General features: G+C 43.1%; 1 protein-coding gene across 1 annotated transcript in view; it reads right to left on the bottom strand.

Moving 5' to 3' along the window:
• Positions 1–399: 399 nt before the first annotated feature.
• LOC149866084 (uncharacterized protein C3orf20 homolog) overlaps positions 400–23,562 on the bottom strand; it is a 48,519-nt gene continuing 25,356 nt past the window's right edge. The window contains exons 9-11 of the mRNA XM_090042886.1: positions 21,980–22,096; positions 7,988–8,130; positions 400–946 (exon numbers count right to left, since the gene is read on the bottom strand). Of these exons, the coding sequence (XP_089899012.1) occupies positions 931–946; positions 7,988–8,130; positions 21,980–22,096 (276 nt within the window). The 3' untranslated portion in view covers positions 400–930. The remainder of the gene's footprint in view (positions 947–7,987; positions 8,131–21,979; positions 22,097–23,562) is intronic.

Here is a 23,562-nt window from a genome sequence, read left to right as displayed (position 1 = left end):
AAGAGTCTGATGAGAGAAGTCAGAAAAATTCTTCCTTTTGAACAAACCTTCAGCAAGCCCAGGAGTCAGGCTAACTGCTGCCATCAAATGGAGGGTGAACAAGCAAGTTCCCAACTGGAGTCTGAGTTGTTTTTTCTCTTCACATCATCATATGCAGTTTAGTACAGTGGATGGTCCATCCTCCATAGGTCTTGGATTATTCTTTTCACTTTTATCCAAGTTACTCAGAAATATCCAGGATAACTTTTCTGTAACCAGGATCACCCCTTGTTTGGCTCAGTCTTCCCTTGGCATCCTAGACATTTACTGAAATGGGCATGGTCTGTCTTCTGGGATATCAGTCTTCTGGATCCTTAATCCTGATTTCTAGCATATGCATGTGGAAACTTGAAGTTCATGCCCCCTAGAATATGGTTATTTTCAAGAGTTATTTCCTTCTCAGATCCATACAACTTTTCAGTAGTGAGTTTACAAGGACAGAAGATGAACATCCCAAAATTATCTACCAAAAACACCTTTAGACTTTTAATTAGATGGTTTTCATAAGATTCTAATAACTTCTTAGAAAAAAATCTGAGGGACTCATATCCTATTAATTTCAGTTCTAGTCCAATTGCTCTTAATTTCTGAAAGCAAACATTGCAAAGACCCATCATCTGATGCCTACTGGAACTTCAGTATGACATTCCAGCTTTCCTCCAATCCAGATCACCTTCTGACACACTAAAAAGAGTATTCTTGAAAGTTTCTCATTCAGAAGTGTGCCTTCCTTTCAGCCATCACATCAGCTCAAGAGATTTAGAGGATTGATGTCCCTTTTTATTAGAAAGCTTGTCTTTCCCAAATGAAATGGTTCTGAGGCCAGACCATCAATTTGTTTCCAAGAGTAGTGTGGTCATCCATTTAATTCAGTCATTTCTTTGCTCTCTCTTATTCTTCTTGATTCCTTGGAAAAACAAGCAGATGGAAGTAAACAATTTGAGTTGTATGGGTGTTACAAAGGAACATAGAACTAGAAGGGACCTTGTGGGTTGTTGAGTCTAGCACCCTTGTGAAATCTGCAGGTAATCCTCCAAACAGGCATCTCAAACTCTCACACACAACTGCAAAGCTTATAGATAACCAAAGCAATGCAAAACATTAACATCTTGGCAGCTCTACAAAACCAGGAAGACAAAAATCAGTTGTCTCTAAGCATAAAAGGCATTCATAGACATAGACATTAGGGCTGGAAGGGACCTCAGGAGATCATCGAGTCCAGCCCCCTGCCCAAAGGGCAGGAAGTCAGCTGGGGTCATAGGATCCCAGCAAGATAAGCATCCAATTTACTCTTGAAGGTGTTCAATGTAGGTGCTTGAACCACCTCCAATGGCAGACTGTTCCAGACCTTGGGGGCTCGGACAGTAAAGAAATTCTTCCTTATGTCCAGCCTGAAACGGTCTTGCAGGAGTTTATGACCGTTCGACCTCGTCATCCCTTGGGGCGCTCTGGTGAACAGATGTTCCCCCAGATCCTGGTGGTCACCCCGATAAACTTATAGGTGGCCATCAGATCACCCCTGAGCCTGCGCTTTTCCAGGCTAAAGAGTCCCGTGGCTCTCAGCCTGTCATCGTAAGATCTGTTTTCCTGACCTCTGATCATGCGCGTGGCTCTCCTCTGGACTCTCTTAAGCTTCTCCACATCCTTTTTGAATTGTGGAGCCCAAAACTGGACGCAGTACTCCAGCTGCGGCCTCACCAAGGCCGAGTACAAGGGGAAAATGACATCCCGGGATTTGCTCGAGAAGTATCTATGGATGCACGCCAGCATTTTGGTCGCTTTACTAGCCGCAGCATCGCATTGGAGGCTCATGTTCATCTTGTGGTCAATGTTGACCCCCAAGTCTTTTTCTTCTGTAGTGATAACCAACGTAGCACTGCCGAGCCTATAAGGGTGCTGCAGGTTTTTCCTCCCAAGGTGGAGAACCTTGCATTTTTCAGTGTTAAACACCATCAGGAGATCCTCCTGAAGTCAAGGCTTGGTCTCAAGGGGTATAGTTATTTTACAGATGGGGAAAAGTCATCTCTTGTGAGGTTACTTGGTGAGCAGCTACAAAACTGTCTCTTTTTCTCTATGCTCCTTCTACAGATCAAGACTCAGTCTTCTTGCTGTGTCCTGGCCCTTTTATTTTACAAATTATCATATTTTCTTATATACAACATGTACATTTTTCCCAAAAAATTGGTACTGGAAATTAGAGTGTACATTACCTGCAAGGAAATACAGTTAGAGCATTTTCTGCCACTTATTGGGAAAAGTGAAAGTAGAGTTTGAATTCAATCCACAGGAAGCAGAACAATGAGCAGGCTCAGCTCCCTAGCCACTGCTACTCAGGCTTCCTCTACATGTTACAGGTATTGCACAATTAACTGGTTAATTGTGCAATTACCTTGAGACTGGGTACATGTACATAAAATCATGCCATAAAAGTTCCAACCAGCTATGAAGTTAGACCTCAAAAATGTGTCCTAACTTTATAACCGATTGCTATTTCATTTGCAAATGTAGCAGGGGCTCCCCTGTGATGGGGAGCCTCATCAGTTGGCTCCCAGCCACAGAGGTGCACCGTGCTCAGCCAGACAGACTATCAGCCCCAGAACCTGCTGACCCTGTGTCCCAGCAGCACACAGACCTGAAGTCCTACAGCTGCAAACACTGGGTGCTGGGACCTAGCTGGGTCCTGGCAGCCAGGGGCTGAAGCTGCCCTGAGGATGCATGAAACCCTCAGGGCTGGAGGATTGCAGCAGCCATGATCCCCCAGCACCAGGGGTGCCTGGCTGTTTTGTCCTGCCACAGACTTCCCCTGGGTCCTACTGCCGCTGGCTCCTGTCATCAGGCAGCCAGGAGCAGTTTAATATTAATTTTCTAAATTTTTAGGGGCCCTGTGGACCAGATAAAATGGACTGCTGGGCTGTATCTGGCCCACAGGCCATATTTTGTCTGCCCCTGTGGTAAATAATCTTTCTATTCAGGTTTTCTTGTTGGTGGAAGAGAGGTGGGGTAAGGAAAGGTGAAAATATGATGAGCTTCAAGAAGTAATATTTGTAGCCATTGGCTTTTTAGCCACACAAATTCTTCTTAAGTTTTGCAGCCTGTTCTGGCCTGCCATTTAGCAGGTAATCCAGTTGGGAACTAAATTCATTTTTGTCCAGAGCATTCTGAATGAACTAGAAGAGAGAATGGGTTTAGGAGACCAAAGAGGATAAGACACACTAATTGAGGCAGTAGAACTCATCAGAATGAGGTATTTTAGACAAGGGTGAAGAAAGGCTCTTGGAGGATCACAGCACATTAGGAGATCATAAAACTTATCTGTGGTGACTTGCAGATGTTAAAGAAAACAACAAAAAAACACCCTTTACATGAAGAAGCAGTACACTATTTTGACCTGGCTCTGCAGTGTCTAGAGATTGGGCACTTTAGTGCAGCTTTTTGGCCACCTGATCTATATAGACATTGGGTGAGCTGGGTCCAACTAATGTGATGCCCCTTCTGAGCAAGTGCAGGGCTCGGCACAGGAGTGCACCATGTTTAAAGTAAAGCACCAGTTTTTGGTTTATTTTTAATGTCTGCAAGCAGCTTGTGTGTCTATACCATTTCCACAAGGCAGCATATAGGGTACGATATACCCTCTCAGATGCTGAAACTACTTTTCCTCAGAAGGGGAATTCACCGAGATACAGAAGACTGCTCAGATGCTACAAGTAACTGTTGTCTAATCTATGAAAAGGTAAACTATTAATTCTGGTATCTGTATTAACTCTATAATTAGGTACACATTCCTCTGGTTTCTCTAAGCCTAGTGATACACACAGAGCAAACTTTTCTAGAGCTTTTTTATCATTTTGGAGATAATGTTGTTTTATGTGGCAAAAATACTGGTTTTCTTAGGCTCCAAAAAAAAACAAAACTATCATGATACAACCTCCCCAGGGAAGGCCATGATGTCCCTAAGGCACCATGACTGTGCTGGCTCTGCCCTATGGGTGCCTACCAGGTGTAGCTGGTGAACTCAGATTGGTGGGGTGGTGAAGCATCCCATGCAGGGGGGAGGTTTACAGCCAGTTGGGAGTGTGTGGGCGAGGGGAGGTGGGGGGGCCGGGAGGAGGCTGCAAATGCCCCTGCTCCCATGGGACGCTCCACCACCCCACCAGTCTGAGTTCACCAGAGGCTTGTATGTGCCAGGGCCCTGACTCCTTCCATCATCTGACCAGGTGCAAGTACAGGCTAATTCCCCCATTAGCCTACTACCCAGGCAACCTGCAGCTGTGGAGCTATGTCTAGCTGCTCAGGCTCTCTAGCCAGGCAGTTCCTGCCCTTAAAGGAGCAGGCACACCTCAGTGCCCTGCAACAAATACCATTAGCACCACTAGGCAGCTCTGCAGGAACCACTCCTCCCTACCGTGTCATGTTCTGTCCTTCTCCTATATCTGCCCATTCCTCCCCTGCCCAATTTTTTTTCTGTATTTCATTTTCAGTTCTTTGACTAAGATCTAACATAGCAGTGTTCAACTCATCTAGCCTACAAACGAATGGCACAGGGTCAGTCTGCAGGTCTGGTCTGAACCCATAGCATACAGCTCTGTATGAGGCAAGAAATTTGGTAGGAGGATGAGTGACAACATTAATTGTCACAGCAGAAAATGCTGCCACTGCTTCCTTGCCTCTAAATTTCTGGACCCACAGGGAGCCCTGTGGGCTGGATTTGTGAGCCATGTCTTGGTCATCCTGATCTAACATAAACATAAGATATCTTCTTTCTTGGGTGAACTTCAGCTTGGTGGAGGATACTTTCTATCTTATCTTGACAATGGACTGATAATCCAATCGATCTTTTCCAGCTGACAGCTGGGACTCTTGTTCCCCTTGCCTTCCTTATTAATTAGTTGCATGTAAATCACAAGAGGTCTATTTTGGATTTTACTCCCAAGTGTTCAGATATTCAAGTCAAAGTGAATTCGGATATGTCTATTAAAATATAAGCTGGAAACCTCAGAAGGATAGGATTTCTTGCAATATTTCTGATAATTTCTGCCATAGGCGGAGGGAGCAAAAATTATTTGGCGGGCCCCCCCTCCCCCCCCAATCAGATAAGCCTGTGGGGGAAGGGGCAGGGGAAGAGAGTGGGGCTGAGGTTAGGACAGGGGCAGGAGCAGGCCCTGCACAGTCAGGGTGTGGTGTGGGACGGAGCCGTGAGCAGCTTCCTGGGGGTGCAGGGAGGGGAGGACAGCTCCTGCCGCTGCACACACCCCAGGGGGGAACATGGGGTGCATGTCCGGGGATCTGTGTGCAAGGCAGGGTAGGCTGGGGCTAGGGCTGCGCCAAGCTGTTTCCAGCCAGGGGGCAGGGGGGCTGCATTGTGCTCAGAGCAAGTGGTGGCAGTGCTGGAGGGGGGGGATACAGTGAATCTTGGGGTGGCTGCAGCCTCCCCCATAGCCCCCTACCAGTGCTGTTGCTGCCTACCCCCAGCACAGCCCGGCCCTGCCCTATCCCATGTGCAGATCCAGGGGCGCACACACCCCATGCCTCCCAGGATGTATGTAGCAGCAGGAGCCACATCCCCCAGACAAGCTGCTTGCGGCTTAGTCCCATGCCCCACCCTGGCTGTGCAAGGCCTGCCCCTGCCCCAGTCCTACTTCCTTCTTCCCCTCTACATGCACATCCCTCCCCACCCCTGCTGCAGCGCCAGAAGCCCATGGTCAGGCTGCCTTTTGGCCCTACCTCTGCCCCACATTTTGTGGGGGGGGCTAAGCCCCATTAGCACCCCCTTCCACTGCCTATGGTTTCTGTTTCATTTGGGCTGAAAACACTGAGTTTCATGGTAACATGCCTTCTTTCCTGCCCTAACTGCTAAAAACAGAGTCATGTGCAAAAAAAGAGGGAGAAGGTATTAGGAGTTGAAATCCAGAAGGTTCAGCCTCAGTGGCTTGGGGGATGTCTGCAATTTATCTGAATCAGCTTCAATCAACTTGCTCATGCTTAATAGACATCACAGAACTATTACTTAGATCTTCCCTGCTTCAGAAACTTTGTGTGGCGTTTCTCTTACCAACATTTTCTCACACAGGCTTTTCTCTAGTTTGGATGGACATCCTAACATTCACACTCAAGCACCTTGTAGGCTGTCTCTGTGTCAGCACTTTCCCAAAAATCTCCTATTGTTCCACTACCATAAGTGACAGGAACAATAAAGATGTAACTGTAGATCAGGTGTCACTAATCTAATAAATTTGTCATGCTAAGAACTGTTCTAGATGACTCTCTCATCAGTAGTTTGTCTTTACTAGCACAGATCTTTTACACATACGCATCTGGGATGCACTAGTGATTGGGCAGTGGTAGGAAATACTTAGGAAAATAATAGTTTAGATAAGGGCATAAGTCAAGCCTACTATAGGCAAAGATAACCTCTCCAGTTGCTTAAAGGGGGGGGCGGGGTTAAAAATGCTGTATTGGAGTAATTCTGCCCCCATTCAAATCAGTAAGAGTTTGCCTCTGACTTCATGGAAGCAGAGGTAAACCAATCTGGGTGTATTAACTACCATATCTAATACCTAGATCTTTACTTCTCCAGTATTTGTTTTAGGTATACACAGGTTTCCTTCAGTGAAAATACAACTGTAATCTGATTAGCTACTATTTTCTGCCATTGTTCAATTCAGCTCCATAAGGCTTTTATTGGCAGGACAAGCTAAGCAAGCATATAAAAAGAGAGACACTGTTCTGATACGTCTGAAAGTTAGCTAAGATTTACTATACAAAGGGTTCCTCACTGTATTGAGGGAGGTGGGGGAATTATCTCACGTCCTTTTGTCATCAATGTGCAATTGTTATTTTTTGGCTTCTGTTTCCAAAAGCAGGAGCACTAAATAGACAATGATCACACATGAGACGTAAAGGTTAATCACTGTTGGGGCTTAGGGGCATTTGTGCTTGTAGCTACTATCCTGTGATTCTGATCCAGTTGTGGCTCTGGGATACTACTGCAGTTTGAATAAAAGAAGAGTAAGAGATGGTTCCCAATGATTGCTTCATAGCATGTATTGTAAATGGTTGATTTTATTTTCACACCCACTCCTGCTTCACTCTCTGATTTGGGAGTCTTCTCCCAAACGACAGACAGTCTTTCAGAGCTTGTGTTAACTTAACCTCCAGGCCACGTGCTCGGATTGCTTGAGAAGAACTGAACTTTCAGCTGCTGTTCTCTGCTTTGTAGTTCTGGAGCATCCCTGGAGCTATGAACTAAATGAAGGGAAAGTAAGTTGCTAAGAGACTTACTGGTCTTTTTCTTCTTTTTTACACTTTTGCACATAGTTTCAGAAAGCAAACTGAGCAACCTCCCAAAAAAGACCACTACAGATTCTACCTTGTCAAAGAGGATGGGCACTTTTACATACCCAAAGTAACAGTGGATACTTGTACATGTACTCTGGGGGACAGGGAGGGAGGTGGCGCTTTAATTAGAGGAGCTCTGAGATCCACTCTAAAGAACCATTGTGTCTTGTGTAGGATGGGCATCACCATGCTTAAAATTGTCGATCAAGTGCCCCCCCGTTATTTTAAAGCCTGGGGACACTGATACATGAGATGCAGGAGGCTGCTGGAGCCTGACAAATTGCCATGCTAGCAGACTCAATTAATCGAGTCTGCTCCAATGTGCTGGAATTCCAGCATGTCAGAGCAGCCTCCACACTCATGCGTGGATGGCTAGAATTTCTTTAAAATGATTCTGCAGCCTGGTGGATGATGGGCTGAACAGTCTGACATGTAGGACGGGCCTTACCAGAAAGAACTTGCACCTCAGTCACTTAATGAATATGTCATAAACAGAATCTCTTCGATGCTGAAACTATGGTCTGTGGTTACTATGGTTACTTTTAAAGAGGTGAAGAAAGAAATCAAAATTCTCAGAATGACACGGAGGTCATGGCTTTAAAATGTGAAATACCTGAATTTGAAATCTTTCGGTAAACAGTAGCCCATGCAGTAATCACTCCTGGTCTTAGCTATTTGTTTCTGAAGGTCTTTCATGGACTTGCTGTATCCATTGAAAATATAGTTGGCAAAAAGAAGCTTTCCTTGAATGTACATCTGCCAAAGAAAATGGAAAAGGATCCAATCATTAATAAGATGTGAAGAGCCACATGTTATTTTAAATAAGGACATTAGGTTGACACCATAAAAGAATGATGCCAAAGCAGGCTCTATAGTTAAATAAGCTGCTGCTTTTAGCTCTCACCAGAGGCAGATTAAGATTTATAAAAGTAAAATTAACATTGCTGGCTTTTTTCGGCAGTGTAGCTGATTGTTGCCAATAAATGCCAGGTACATGTTGCCAAGAATGCCTAGGCCTAAGAGGGAAGGGGCATGGGGTATAGGTAGATTAATGCACAGGCCAACAAAGCCTAGGCCTAGAAGCCTCCAAATCCTTGGGTTTGTTATTGCCGCGTATATAGCAATTATTCTTCAATTTTGACCCAGTTCTTATTCAGTCACTGCATGTTATAGTGAGCAATATAAAACAAATAAGAAGATGGGTTATTTGCATACTTATTTGCATACCAGGCACCAGAAAAGTCCTTTTCTTATTTACTTAATATTGCTTACTGTAACTCTACAGTGAGTGAGTGACAACTGGGTCATATACCTTTACAGCACCAGCACTAGAAGAAGGGAGGAAGGGGCTTCTCTCCCTGCTAGAACCCAGCTCTCATGGAAGAGACCTCCAATCTTTTTCTTGTCCAGGGCACCAGCAAATCTTAACTGGCTGTGAGGCGGGGGAGATCAAGCACCCCACGGTGAGGGGGAGAGTATGGCAGAGGTAGGCACTGGCCAGCCAGGGTGGTGAATGTGACCCTCGGGCCAGGAACAGGATGGAACCACGGGGCTTGTCTGGAGCAGGTTGGGGGCGGAGAGAGGGTGCTGGGGGGGTGGGGAGCCTCCTACCTCTGCACACACCCCTGGGAGAGGCATAGGGGGCATGTGCCCCCCTGGATTTGTGTGTGGGGCAAGAGTGGGCTACCTGCTGTGGGCTTGGAGCCAGGGGCTGCACTGGCTTCTTCCCAGTGGGGGGCTGGGCCAGGGCTGGGAGTGAGTCAGGCTCAGCGGGGCAAGTAGTGGCAGCACTGGGAGGGGTGGCTATGGGAGGGGGTTACAGGGAATTTTGGGGTGGATATAGCTCCCCAAGTCCCTACTGGCACTGCCCCTGCTCATAGCACTCTGCTGCCTTTCCCGCAGGAGCCTTGCATGGAGTGCCCTGAGCAGGCATGGCACTAGGAGGGCTTTGGGGGGGCTATAGCCACCCCTCTCAGTAACACTGCTGCCACCGCCATCATCCACTAAGAACACCCTGAGCGCAGCCTCCCCACCAGGTAGAGGCTGGTGCAGCCCCTGGCCCCAGAGCCCACAGCTGGCAGCCCACCCTCGCCCCGCACACAAATCCAGGAGACACATGCCCCCTCATGCCTCCCCCAGGGGTGCACCAGAGGTAGGGAGCTGCCCTGCTTCTCCACCCTTCCCAGACAAGCTGCCCATGGCTCCATCCCACTCCCAGCCACAGGGTCCCATTCACTGCCCTGGCTGGGCAGCACCTGCTCCTGCCCCACTCCCTCCCTCACCATGGGGGTCTCAATCTGCCCCTGCCCCTTCCCTCCCCCACATCCCTTTCCCCCTGCACAGACTTACCTGCAGGGCATTGGCTGCCTGGCTGTGCTCCTGGCCATGTGCGTGGCAGCAACTTTAATTTTGCAGGTTCCCCTCCTTCCCCCCCACACTGCCACTGGTGGAGGGGCCACACTTGCAGCTCACTCCTCAACAAGGAAGCAAAAGCTGCGGTTTTAAACTTGGGGCTGTTTTTGTCTCCCTGACACTGATTGGCTGAGGAGTCCCTGCGGCCCTGCTGCTTGCTGCCCACCAGCAGAGAGACAAAAATGGCATCAGGTTTAAAACTGCAGCTTTAACTTTCACTTTCACTCTGGTTGGCAGGGGCCCCTGTGCCTGGGCCCTATTGGCCCATGCATTAATCTGCCCATGGCTTTCACTTTATTTTATTTTACTAACCATATTTTTGTAAGACTCTGTGCAAGATCATTTCTGTGCACTTAATCTCTCTGGAAGTGGGGCAACACTCAGCATGATGTTTCATGGACTAATAAACAGGACATCTACTTGTCCTGAGGACATCACAGTCTAGGTTAGGCATGATAACCATGAGGTATGATATTATGAGGGAAGATGAGCACAACAAAGAGGACGGGAAACCAATACAATGTCATGTCATGAGATTAATTGGTTTTGCATTGTACCCAATTGTGTTAGTTTGATTTTTACAATAAATTTGTATTTATTAAACAGTCAAGAGTGGTGGCTCCCAGGCTTTTATGGAAAACATCAAACTCTACATTTCAGTGTTTTAAAGTGGATAAACTGGCTTGCAGGGAGGATAAGTAATTTGATCTAACAAGCTCAGACAATGAGTGAATCAGACCTAGAGGATTTAGCCTGCACTGTGTATGGTACACCAACATGTCTCAGATATAAAGCCATAAATACTAAAAAGCCAGGGGAAAATGCAGTCTTTTGTAAACTTTTCTCCCTTCAAAATTAACACAGAAGACTAAAGATAATTCAAGCTGTTCCAGTGGTACTTTGTAAAATAATTAAAAAACTGAAGTTTTTTGGGTTACAAAATATTTTAACAGTTTTTCCTGTTCTCTTATTTTTTTCCATAATTCCTTTAAAAACATGATTAAAAATATGATTTAAAAAGTTTTCAAGTTTGGGAATGTACTGAAAAATCCTCATTTCTGGCAATGAAACATTTGCTAATCTAGTCAAATTTGGGGAAAATGGAAATCATGTTTATATTTTTTTGCAATTTTATTTTTTTAAACAGGTATTTTTTTCTTTGAAATAATTTGATTGATTTTATTTTTATCCACTCAAATAATACTTTGACCTTAGTACTCTTCTTCCATGCATCTCAAAGTGCTTCATTGGGAAAGGTAAGCATTATCCCAGTCTTGCAGAGAGGAAACTTGCAGAGACCAATAATAAGTGGAACTGGTGCCTCTGGGTACCTTATAGTGAATCTCAGCACCTGGCAGGATAATGCCCTATGTTCATTTCTGCCTAGGGTTAGAGTACGCCAAGAAAAGACAAAGACTTTCTCCCAAATTGCAGAAGCTGACTTCCATTGAGGGAATACACTGTATGGTTTCTAATCTGAAGCTAGAGAAAAATCTACTGAGATTGGATACAAAAAGACATAAAGGTAGAAGCTGTGCTCTCCTTTTACTCTGCCTAATACAGAGGAGATACGGACAGGACCAAATTCTCCCTCCCCCTGAAATCCATTACACGATTCTTAAGGTATAAAAGTGCTTTACTGTGAGTGAGAATTGTGCCCACAGAGTTTAAAACACTGAAATAACACAAATCACTTTTAAGCTCAGGGTATATCAAACTGCTCATGTTTGTGGGATATCCTCTAGGGTACACATTTGGAAACATCTGGCTTGCTTCATGGAAGTATCTCAGCAGGCAGTGCTCTCCTAGTCAAGATGTTTTAAATACTTTAATGTAATGGCTATTAGAATAACAATAGCTGTATTCACTAAAAGAAAATCTAGTGGCTGTAGAGCCATTGAATTCTCACCACTTTATGCTCAAACTAATGATTGTTTGTTTGCACTGTAACCAGGAAAGCTCACAACATAGAATGATATGTTCGTCTGTAGCTAAATGAGAGAAACCCCAAGTTAATATCCAGGGGGGTGAGTTGTTAATATTCTAGGTAAAATGTTAGCAAGGTGATGTTGTTTCATGAATTTCTTGGAATGTTTTTCTTTTATGTATCCAGAGAGCTCTGTTGGGTATGTATTTCTTTTATGTTCTTCTCTTGACTGGGAATGTATTATAGTGTGTTGCAAGGCCACACTTCCCTCTCCTCCAAGAATCAAATGGTTTAAACAGCATGCATGTTGTTGCCAAAGGACATCTTTTCATCTCTTTCACGCTACTTTGTCCATGGTGTTAGAGAAGGGAGTGGCAGCATTGTTCAACCTCAAGCAGTGGGATTATGGTTGAACTCAAACCGCTGCAGCCACATGGTAGGGTGTGTCTGTAAGCAGGGAAAGCCAGGCAGCTGTTTCCAGAGCTCGAGGGGCCTAATCCTGTGCAAGAGTTTCTAGGGTGTGCAGGATCAGGCAACTCAAGTTCCCAGGGCACCTGCCTGACATGGCTGAAGACTGAAGACAGCTCCAGCCTACCTGCCTTCTCCCACCATGGAGCAAACAGATATCTGCTGCAAAAATTCAACCCTGTTATACACTACACAGATTCTTTCTTCTGCTCTCCCTGTTCCTTTTCCCCCACAGGCACCAGGAACCATCAGCTATCCTGCACCAGTATCTCCTGTCCTTAATGGTGGGAATGTGTGCCTTGGCTTGACCTATTTTCTGCCATCTCTGGCTGGCTGTACAGACTGTGTTCACGCTTTGTCTGCCTCTGTAAGGCCTAAGGTAATATGGTAGTGTCCAGTGGCAAGCACAAGTCACTGCCAAGACTGCATGGGAGCAGTTCTCCTTTCAGTTTGGCTGGAATTAATCATGAAATCAGCTATACCCAAAAGGAGCTCTGATACTGTCCTGCTGCCAGAAGTAGTGAGTAGGACATGTAAGTTATGCTGGCTCTTTTAGAAGTCTGATTCTGCTTAGGGCTGATAAAATAGGTGAACCACAGAAAGTAGATAGTGAAATAGTCTGCTAAATTATATTGTTCTTCCTTGCCACCCTCTTGAGCAGCTGTAACTTTGTTCTCCACAATGTATTCTGGAAGTCTAAAAAGTAACAAAGATGCCCCATTTTCCAGAATTGTACAAAATGAGGGTTTAGGAAGAAGGCTGGGCAACTTTTCCATCTCAGACATGAATCTGGTGTAGTAATACAGAGTGTAGTGAAATTCTTTCAAGAGAATATCTGTTACGATACCACATCTGACAGGTCGTCTTGTTATTTCAGTGGGTTGCCTATGGCAGTGACCAAAACTGATTCAGAAGAATGTAACCTTTTGCCCTGGCCAACTGGGTAATGTTATGACATGGAAGAATTTCATTCTCCCACAGAAGCAATCAATTTGTGCCTTCCAGCATAATATTTAAGTATGCTTATAATATTGTTTTGCTTTTGTTTAGTTATTTGTCAAAGTTACCTAATCCTTTTTAAATTCTTAGCGCCCTTCTAACTCAACCTTCTGTGGTGGGTGATTTTTCACAAACTAGCTGTAGGATGCAATTAGGAGCTCTGTCTTAAATATACTGACTTTCAAGTTTACACATTTTTTCTTATACAATACAAAACAAAGAAATAAATAATCACTCTTTTGAGCAGAAAGGCCCAGAACATCTGGACTCTACACAAATAATACTACCAACCAGTGACTTTATCTAGAATCCTTAGTTCCAACCCTCGGCAGATATAAATCAGAGTAGCTATACTCACCTAGCCTATCCAGCCCCCAAACTTCATGAAATAAAGTATTCAACAAAGGGAGAACATGCTAAACTAAACTCTAGTGTTAACAATGAGACAAGCATTTGATTGGCACTTTTAAATAGTTTCAAACCTGGCACAAACCGCCAAATAAATTGTCTCAGGAAAAAATAGTCTAAAAAAACATTCTTGAGGGAGTTGCCAGATAATAGATTTGGAGTCAAGGGGTTTTTCTTTTTCTTCCTAATTATACTATATTTAAAAGATCAAAGATGATTTTTAAAGCAAAATGCGAAACTCAAAATAAAGAGGAAAAATTAGGAACTTCAGAGCAGACCTATATATTAGAAAACACAAAAAAGTCAAAATACATACGTTTTATTATGTGTGAGTATAGTGTTTGGTAAGTGCCATATCTGAATTCCTTCCAGGCTTGTAGATGGTTTATTTTTAAAACACAACTATTAAACAGCATAAAACAATGTTGTGGGGCATTCAATTCACTCATTCCTTTGTGTACTCTCTGTATCTTTTAGGTTGATAAAAGGAATAAAAATGAAGCAGCTGTTTTGCACTCACTGCAGAGTCCTTCTGCCCTTTTTTTCCAATGTACTAATTTCCCAGACTAAATTCTTTCTTTCTTTCTTCTGCTTAGCAGTATTTTATATAGATTGGCAAACTCCCAAATTTTACTGTTCAAACACATTCACAAACATTGATGGCTTTTCCTTAAAGTGGGTCAATAAACACACATAGGTATGAGTGTGACATTGGTATTGAAAATAATAATTTTCTTACACACAAAAATACCTTCAATTTGTTCCAGAGCTTTTTAAACAGAATTGATAGACACTTGAATCTCTGTTAGGTTTTGTAGTAAAACTTCTTTCCTGTGCAGGTAATTTGCTAACAAGATACTAGAGAATATTCATTAGGCTTCTAAGGATCTCCTGTGTCTAGAATGTTATAGACTGTATCCTGGAATTTTCTGAGTGAGTCTACATGTGCAATTAATTCAAAGCAATAAACTCCAGAGCAGTCTGAGCCAGAGTAAACTAGTCCTGGGCACAGTGTCTACATATGTGCCCAGGACAGCAGCTGTTTGAGCCAGGGTGGTGTAGTTTATGCCAGGGCCACTCTTGCTCTGCTCTACCCTAGGCTCTGTGGCCTTGGGCAGCAGAGTGGCTGGCTGGGGCATGACTGTGCTGAAAGTCGAGAGCTGTGTGGCTAGGCTAGGCATCAGGTAGGAACCTGGCCCCCTGCTGACTGGGTGCAATCTATGCTGTGTGCGCGCGTGTGTGTGCGTGCATATATATATATATATATATATATATATATATATATATATATATGCATTTAATTGCAGTGCATTACTTTGCAGTAAGACAGTACTGTAGTAGACAGTGGTGTTAATTAGTTTGCTGCAGGTTAATACTGTTACACATGTAGATGGTGACTTACTCCACAGCTAATTAGTCTACTCTGCAGTAAAGTGCATATGTAGATGCAGCCTCTGAGTACCAACATCTCACCACATGAATTTCCCACCCAAAGATAAACATAGTACCACTGGGCATTGTTTTCTTTTCACCTGGGCTTAAAGTCCTTTCCATGTTTTAGCTGTTCTGTGGCTACTGCTGTTGACTGAATAGTGAGATCTGAAAATACTTCTTGGAAAGGCTACATGGTTAACTAAAGTTAAACAGGTGGTTGTTTATTCCTGAAGGCTGGAAGCCACTGACAAAACATCTCAATGTTGATTTGGACTTCTTGTACCATTCTTGAGCTCCAGCTTTGCTTAACGTATAAATATCTGTGTTCATATATGTAACTATTTAAAAACATTCCTGGCAAATCCAGAAACCATGTGGAATGTTATACCCATCATCTCTTTTGTTCCCACTCATCAGAAGTGTGCGAGACAGATACAAGCAAATTACATGTACAAAATCTTTCATTAGTGGTAAGAAAGATGGAGCTCGCATAGTATGGAATAGCTTTGGGAGACTAATCTGCTATCCCAGGCCTTTCCAAGCTCAATTTGTCACTTGACTTTTTTAAGGGCTTGTGGAGTGTTCTGAAGCATCTTTCCAACTGTTGGACATATTTAAGCATCTTTTAGCCAGAAATTGCATGTTTTTATTATGTTCGGCTACAGTCATTAAGTTGGAATAGTAACAATCCGATGCATTTCCCTCTGCCTAAGTTCAAAACAAGTACTTTAATTTTGGCTCATTCCAACTTAAGAGTGAATTGTCTCTTGGTTCATACCATACTTTATTACTATTGTCTTGCTTGGTTTGTTACATTATTCATGAAGAATTAACTAAGATAAGATTATGTATTAATAAGCTGAAAAAAATCTAAATTGAAGGAAGAATAGCTAAAATCCTTTAAAGAATAAAGATAAGCAGCATGAAAGTCTATTTTTAGTTTCAGTACAAACAATGCCTTTGAAAACCATTATGTACAATAGTGGCACTCAAGCTTGCCCCCTCCTGCCCCCTGTGAGCACACAGCGCTCAAAGATTTTGTAGGCACAGGAACTGAATACCAGCCAAAGATTCCTAAGTGGGGGTGGATTTGTCCATATGGCAGGAAGCGCATGCCATGATCAGAGAGAAGCTGCTACCCCTGGGAGAAAACTGCATCACTCTAATGCTTCTGCAAAACTATTTCTTCAAGGCATTTGAAATGATTCTTTAGAAAGCTGTCCAAAACGAAATGCTTAGTGTCATAAAACATGTTCCCCTGGATGAATACATTTACTAAAATTTGAGCAACTTCAGCTTTTTAATATACATTGTTTACCATTCACTCAATTGTGTTTATTTAGCTGAACAAGTTATTTAAATAGGAAATTTAAGGATAGATCATTCCTTTAAGATATGCTAAGAGCAGCTGTGTGATTCATAGGATATAGACGGTGATTTTACTCCTTTTGAAGATGTATCCTCTGATCATCTAATGTGCACAGGGATGGACTCATTTAGAAGAAATTAGTTATTTGCTTCAAGAAGAAAAATCTAAAATTAATTAAACTTGGTTTCCTACTTTAACAGAACTTGAGTTATTTTCTTCCTGGACATATTATTTTTGCTGCATAGAAACGTAATGAATTATATATAGACTTGACATAGAAACTAAAATACCTGATAATTGTAGCTGAAGATGTTTGCTTTCATTTAGGTATGACTTTAGTGAGAAAGGATGGACATGTAACTAAGGAACAAGACTGAGTGTCAGGGGAACAGGGTTCTGTACCTAATTTCCAAGTGACTTTCAGCAACACACTTCTAGCCTGATTTTCAGAGCAAGAGTGGCCAGCATCCATGTGTATATAATGTACCGAGAGTGAACAGTGTCCTTTGTCCTGGTCAGAAAATTGCTTCTACTTCAACCCATCTGATACTATGATCTACATGGGAAAATCGTTGAGAATGATGCTCTGAGGTTATTGATTGGTCAGCTCTTGAGCCACTCTGGGTGCATATACATGTGCCCTTGCAGTGCTGTTGTTACTGTGCCATCATTTAATGATTCCAATAACAGACCCATACTGCGTCATGTGTGCCACACAGTTATTTTCTGCTATACTGAAGGATCACTATGGCAACATAGGTGTGACATCACAGCTTTTCCCTGCAGGTGCTATGTTGCTGTAGTGTGTTGCTATGGCTATGTACCATGGCCATGTACTTTGAGGACTTAAGTACCTAAAAACCTTATGGCCCTCTGCTGCCTATTACCACAGATATGGTGGCTCAATCATGAAGCATCTTCCCTCCACACTCATCTTTGCAAGTCGTCATACTGCAGAGGAAAGGCAGAGGAGGATTTAAGCAGTTTTAGAAACTTTCGTTAGACCAGAAACAACTGGAAGTAAAACATATAGTGAAATGGCTGCAGTTAAGTGTTCTGCTTCCTGGCCATGCCATTGAAAATGTTCTAAATTGTTGTTAGCTTTTTTGGTAGATTAACTTGCACTGACTGAGCTTAATAACCACAGAGTGGTTCTTGCCATGAGGAATCATTAACTTATTTGTAGAGATCAATTGAATAAGGCTGGTTTGAGTGCTTCCATGGGAATAGCAATGAAGCTACGGGTTGTTTTTTGTCCAGTTTAATTTGACAAGTTTGGGGTATGCTTTGGTGGTTGCCATCAGTCAGGTGTGAAATGGATTCTTCTCTTCTGCAGATGATTTTTTTTTGCCAGAGAGAAGCAACTGGAATTTTTATTGAAAAGGACTATTAATGCCTGCGTTCAATAAGGCAAACTGCAAGCTGTACTTTAATATGTCGTGGCAAGTAGGGCTGTGCGAAGCTTCGCATGGTGATTCTATTCAGAGGAGATTCGACCCAATTCAGTGGCTGAATCTCCAGATCCAAACTGAATAAGGGGACCAATTTAAAGGTCCGAATTGATTCAAAGTTATCCAAATCTTCAGAAAAGATTCAGAGAGCTTTGATGATTTGGGCAGTCCCTGGTGGCTGCAGCCACTCTGAGTTGGTAAGTACTAGGGACGGGGGGGCGGGGGAGGAGACCATGCAGTGTGGAGCGGTGGGGGGCAGCGGGCATCACCCCCACCCGGCAGCATCTGCTGAGTTGGGGCTTTTTTTTTTTGCTTTTATTTTAAGTGCCAGGAGCTGGGACGGGTAGGGCAACCATTGCCAGGCTGGGGGAGATTTGGAGCTTCAGCCTGGCCTGGCTGATTTGTAGATTCAGAGATTTGGCAGCAGCCGAATCACATAATCAGATTAGGCAAAATCAATTTGGGACAGTGATTCAAATCACTGAACTGAATCACTCCCCCGATCGGCCAAATCTGAAGCAAATACTAGCTGCTTTGCACAGGCCTAGTGGTTAGGCTCTCGCTTAAAAAAATCTCTGCATATTAACACCCTTGCCAATTACCGTCTAGTCTCTAAGAAGAGTAATCAAGATCATGCTGACAGATTGATCCCGGTTAGATTTCAGTTCCTTTGACCTCTTTTATCTTTATCACTCTATCCGCAGACCTGGCTACAGACTGAACTTATATTGGTGGTGCATCTTTCAAGCAATGAATAAGGGGAAAGCTTATTGTGTTAGATTGATTAGTGTTCTGTATTCATTGTATACCGTTTCTAAATGACTGTGCTAACATTAGGTAGGCTCATGATCTGTTTTAAACCTTTGGATTTTTTAAACTGTAAAGTTCTGCATTGTTCTTACTTCTTTATATTCAGTAAACCCCTTCCATCTGGTAATGGAACAACAATCACATGGAACACATCAAAAATATTCCTGCATAGCTGACTAGCATGTTAGGAATAGCATCTCCGCCCTGTCATCAGCAGCATAAACTGCTGGTTTATCAGTACTGAGATCTTTTATTATAAATGTTTTTCCATTGGTATGCAGGTATCGGAGTCTAGTGAGCTACACACTGGTGTTAACTAGTTCTGCCACTTTCTTCAGTCATCAAGAGAAGGTCACACACCTCATTTTTTTCACTCGTTTCCAACAGCTCTACAAATGAGGATTAGTTTAGTCAAACTGTTAATCAGAAAAGCTTCCATTTCCATCAAGGAGGAAACTTAATGCTTTATTTAGCAACACTGTGTAGAGAAATACTTTAAATATTTTAACTTCTTCCAATCCATTTTTTCATTTTTAGATATAGTTAAGTAACTTTTGTTTAGGCTGAGAGTGTCACCCAGTGGATGGGCAAATTGATCACAGCTATGAAATGCTTTTATTTGCCTTTCATTTTAAATAGAATAATTAGCACTTCAGTGATGGAAATAGTTTACTGTTACTGTTCCCAGGATTGAAGAATTCTTGGAAGTTCTTCTGTTCTGAGGGCCATGACATGTTAAAAACTCACACTGAGCAAATGCAGAAAATTATTGTTGCTTTCTATTGCTATTAAGTTTACAGGAAATAACCACAAAGTATTAATGGCAGTATTGTGGTAATGTTGCAGCCATGATGGTCCAGGAAAAATACAAGAGGCAAGGATTTTTGTGGTTGATGATAGCTTTTATTGGACCAACTGTATAGTTTGGGAGGGACATAGGCAAGTTTTGGGGTACCACTGTACCATTTATCAATCCTCTAAGAGAAAAGCCTTCTTAGAGACCTAAGGAATGGTACATTGGTACCCAAAATAAAAGCATCTTGCCTCTCATAATGTAATTAGTGAAATCTTTGTTGTTGTTGGGAGAAAGTAATAAATAGCTAAAGAAAAATAACATTCATAGTGATGTTTACACAGTGATTCAAGAATTAACTCTGACTGCAATGTGATTTTATGACGTGCACTTAAATAGTACTCATTGTGAGCTTAGTATTATGTGGAATTACTCATGTGAGCAAGGGCTGATGAATCAAGTCATCTTCTCAATGTTTGCAACTATAGCACAGTGTAAACATGCAACACACTTTTACGGCCAAATCTTTCATGGAACAAATCATCCAACTATGAAAGGATTAGTTCCTGGAGTTCCTATGCTTCCACGCCAGATACTGCATTGTATTAACTTAATGGACATTTAATCCATAGTGACATGTCTGATTTAAACTCTTTCCTATTTGCAAACGTCCACTTCAGTATGTTGGAAACATCATGCTTTTTCCCTTTGTTAAAGACTAAGACACCGTGTTTTCCAGTATTCCTCAGAACTTATTTGTAACAAATTAAACAGAAAGAATGCTATGAAAAACATTTAAACATCATAAAAACTAAAGGCTGAAGTTGAAACTAAGAAACATTGTTCATAGTCTAATGATCTGGCTAATGGCACATGTGCAGTAGGGCTGTGCAAAGATTCAATTGCTGATTTGATTTGAAGGAGATTTGGCCGGATTCGGCAGCCGAATCTCTGAATCTGAATCAAATTGGGAGACCAATAAAAAAAAAGTCTGAATCGATCTGAAGCCTCTGAATCAATTCGGAGGAGATTTGGGGATTCAGGAAGTCCCTGCTCACCGTCACGGGGAGCTGGACCCAGACTCTGTGCTGGTAAGTAGGGGACAGGGGTGTGCTATAGGAGGGGAAAGGGGACCATGGGGGGGACCCCTGCCAGGCCCCATCCCTGCCTCCTCCCCCAGCTCCCCTGAGCACTCCCTGACCCCTGCCTGCTCTTCTAGCCCCATCAATAGCTGCCCTGCCTGGCCCCAGCACCCTGGCACTTAAAAATAAAAAATAAAATAAAGCCTCACACTCACCGGCTCCTCCCAGGTAGCGGGGGGTCCCTGTTGCCCCTTGCCTGCTCCGTGCTGTGTGGGGGGGAGGGCTCTGCCATGATCCCCCATCCCCCACCCACTCTCCTAGCCCCATCAATGGCTGCCCTGCCCAGCCCCAGCATCCTGGCTCTTAAAAAAAGCCCCACACTCCTCAGATGCTGCAGTGGCCATCAGGGCCTCTGAGGGTTCATGGCAAAGCCTCCCCCCAATGCAGCGCGAAGCAATGGGGGCAAGCGGGGATTGCCCCCCTGCCTGGCAGAAGCCGGTGACTGGGGCTTTTTTTTAAAGTTCTGGGATGCTTGGGCCAGCCAAGGCAGCCATTGAAGGGGCTAGGAGAGTGGGTGGGGGAATGGGCCTGTTGAATTTGGAGATTTGGCCAATTCGGCGGCAGCCAAATATCCGAATCAGATTTGGCCAAATTGATTTGGGACAGTGATTCGAATCACTGAATCGAATCACTGTCCTCCAAATTGGCTGAATCCGAAGCAGCTACTAGATGCTTTGCACAGGTCTAATGTACAGCACTCTGCTGGCCATAATTATATTGGCTCAATTGATTCCATAAACCCTTCATTGCTAACAGCTAGAGAAGATGGAGCAGTGTGGCACCTTACAAATTAACTCATTCAGGGGGCATAAACTTTTGTAGGCTATGGTCTACTTCAGTGGTTTTCAGCTTTTTTTCATTTATGGACCCCTAAAAAATCTTGAATGGAGGTACAAAGTAGATACCTTTGAAATTTTGCATGGAGGTGCAGACCCTTTTGAATTGTAAGTCTGGGTATTCACATAATTTTGATTGGTCATAGTCATCTTTCATGGGCCCCTTAGACATAGTCTGCAGACCCGCAGAGGCCTGTGGACCACAGGTTGAAAACCACTGGTCTACTTCATCAAATGTTATGAATGGGCTTGGAGAGAGCAAGGGTACTAAATAGAAAGGAATAAGGTAATTTAAATATAAAAGTTAGGAAAAGGGGAAAGAACAGAGGGGACACTATTGAAAGAGGTGAAGCTAAAGGAGAGTTGAGGCTCATGGGGCAATAGACCTGATCTTCTGGAGAGAAAAAAATTAGAATTCTACTCCTGCTACTACTCAAAAAGCGTGAACCGGCACAATTTACAGCCTGATGGCAACTGTGAGGTCATAGTTTTGTTATATCATTAAATTCAAAATATTTGGCTGTACCTATAGAAAATAGTAATAGCTGTAACATACCAAAAACATGCCAGGAGCGACATTATGCCTTTGTACCAATAATGAGCCTTTATGACCTGTAAATTCATCTGCAGTGGTGATGTCATATTTAAGGAGGCGGAAGGAGTCCAGACGACCCTGAGGCAACATAGGAAGTGCAGTTAAGCAATACATCAGCTATAAATCTTATACCAATTGAGAGGGCGTAATATTCCCTCGAATAAGCAAGGATGAACTGAACTGAATGATCTTCTATGCAGCTGGGAAAGGCAGTTGTCTGAGCACAAAAACTTTGGCAATGGGGTTCCTAGGTATTGGATTTCTCCTTGTGGGTTTCTTTGTGGCACTAAGCCTGTAACTTTAACCTTTAATCCAGCACTTATGAAAGAACCAATGGAAGCCAGGCACTGTGAAAGTTTCCTCACGTCCTTCTCTGACTAGCAGTCTGGACTGTGAGGTAGGCAAACATCAATGTAGGTTTAGGATCCTATGATTCTAGTAGGATTTGAGCACAAGATCCCAGAGCAGAGAAGAGCCATATGCACAAGTCAACACATGCATATTCACGATCACCTCCTCTGACACCACTTCTATTGCCATGAAGCTGTGACTAAATACTTAAGAGCTGTGTCAGTTTGACTTCTCTTGGCAAAGTATAGCTATTAACCTGTACTGATCTAACCTCTGCTTCAGACTTCTTGAATGAAAAGTATGACCCCAGACAGGAACAAATGGAGTTTTCCCATTGATCTCAACAATGCCAGGATTTCACCCCTTGTATAACATTTCCAATTATAAATTAGGATAGATACAAACTATGGGGCCAACTTCTGATTTTCTGTAAGACTGCAAGTAACCCTACGGTCTAGATGATAGATTGTTACAACACCTGAGTCAGGTCTATACAAGTGTTCCCATTATTGCTAGTATTATTGGGAATGTTCAGACAAGATCCCAGGGACTGAAAAATCAAATCAACTGATCAATCAGTAAAAGCAAGAGTAGGAGAGTATTAGTTAAAGAAGCCACTCTTCAGTTTACCCCCTCCAACATTTTTTAGCTTCCTTCCTCCTGCTTTTTTTTTTTTTAATGGAACCAGAAAGCCCTGAGCCTCATGTTTTCTAGTGCCTTTGCTTAAAGATTTCACTGGTATAGGCTGGTCAGATCCATTTTGCAAAACCTATCTTACAGTATGCCTTTAAGCCTGACCCCAAATACATGAAGAGAAAGTCTTGTATTGATTCACTACTCAGAGTTTTGACAGAAAAAAAATTAAAAATATATATCCATGAGCTGGTTAAGATTTTTCAACAAAACAGCTTTTCATTAGACAATGTTGATTACTGAAAAAACTTCTGCCAAAATGCAGGTCTCCTGCCAGCTCATTTAGTAGTCTACTGGGGACTCCAGTCTTTTAGGGTCTGCAGCTCCAGGATATGCCTACCACGTGGGCTGTCCTAGGACTGGGGATCCTATAAAATTCCAGGGTCGCTTTAACAAAAAGCTGAAGATTTTGTTGACACATTAAACAAACAAACAAAAAGGTCCAATTGCTATCTTTTAAAACCTTCAACCGTGTGTTACACTGTGTGCGTGTCCAGATG

This window comes from Crocodylus siamensis, chromosome 4, assembly GCF_052110815.1.
Source record: "Crocodylus siamensis isolate JL-2025a chromosome 4, ASM5211081v1, whole genome shotgun sequence".
NCBI lineage: Eukaryota > Metazoa > Chordata > Crocodylia > Crocodylidae > Crocodylus > Crocodylus siamensis.
Note: the sequence above shows the minus strand (reverse complement) of the source record. Positions and strands in the feature narration are given on the sequence as shown.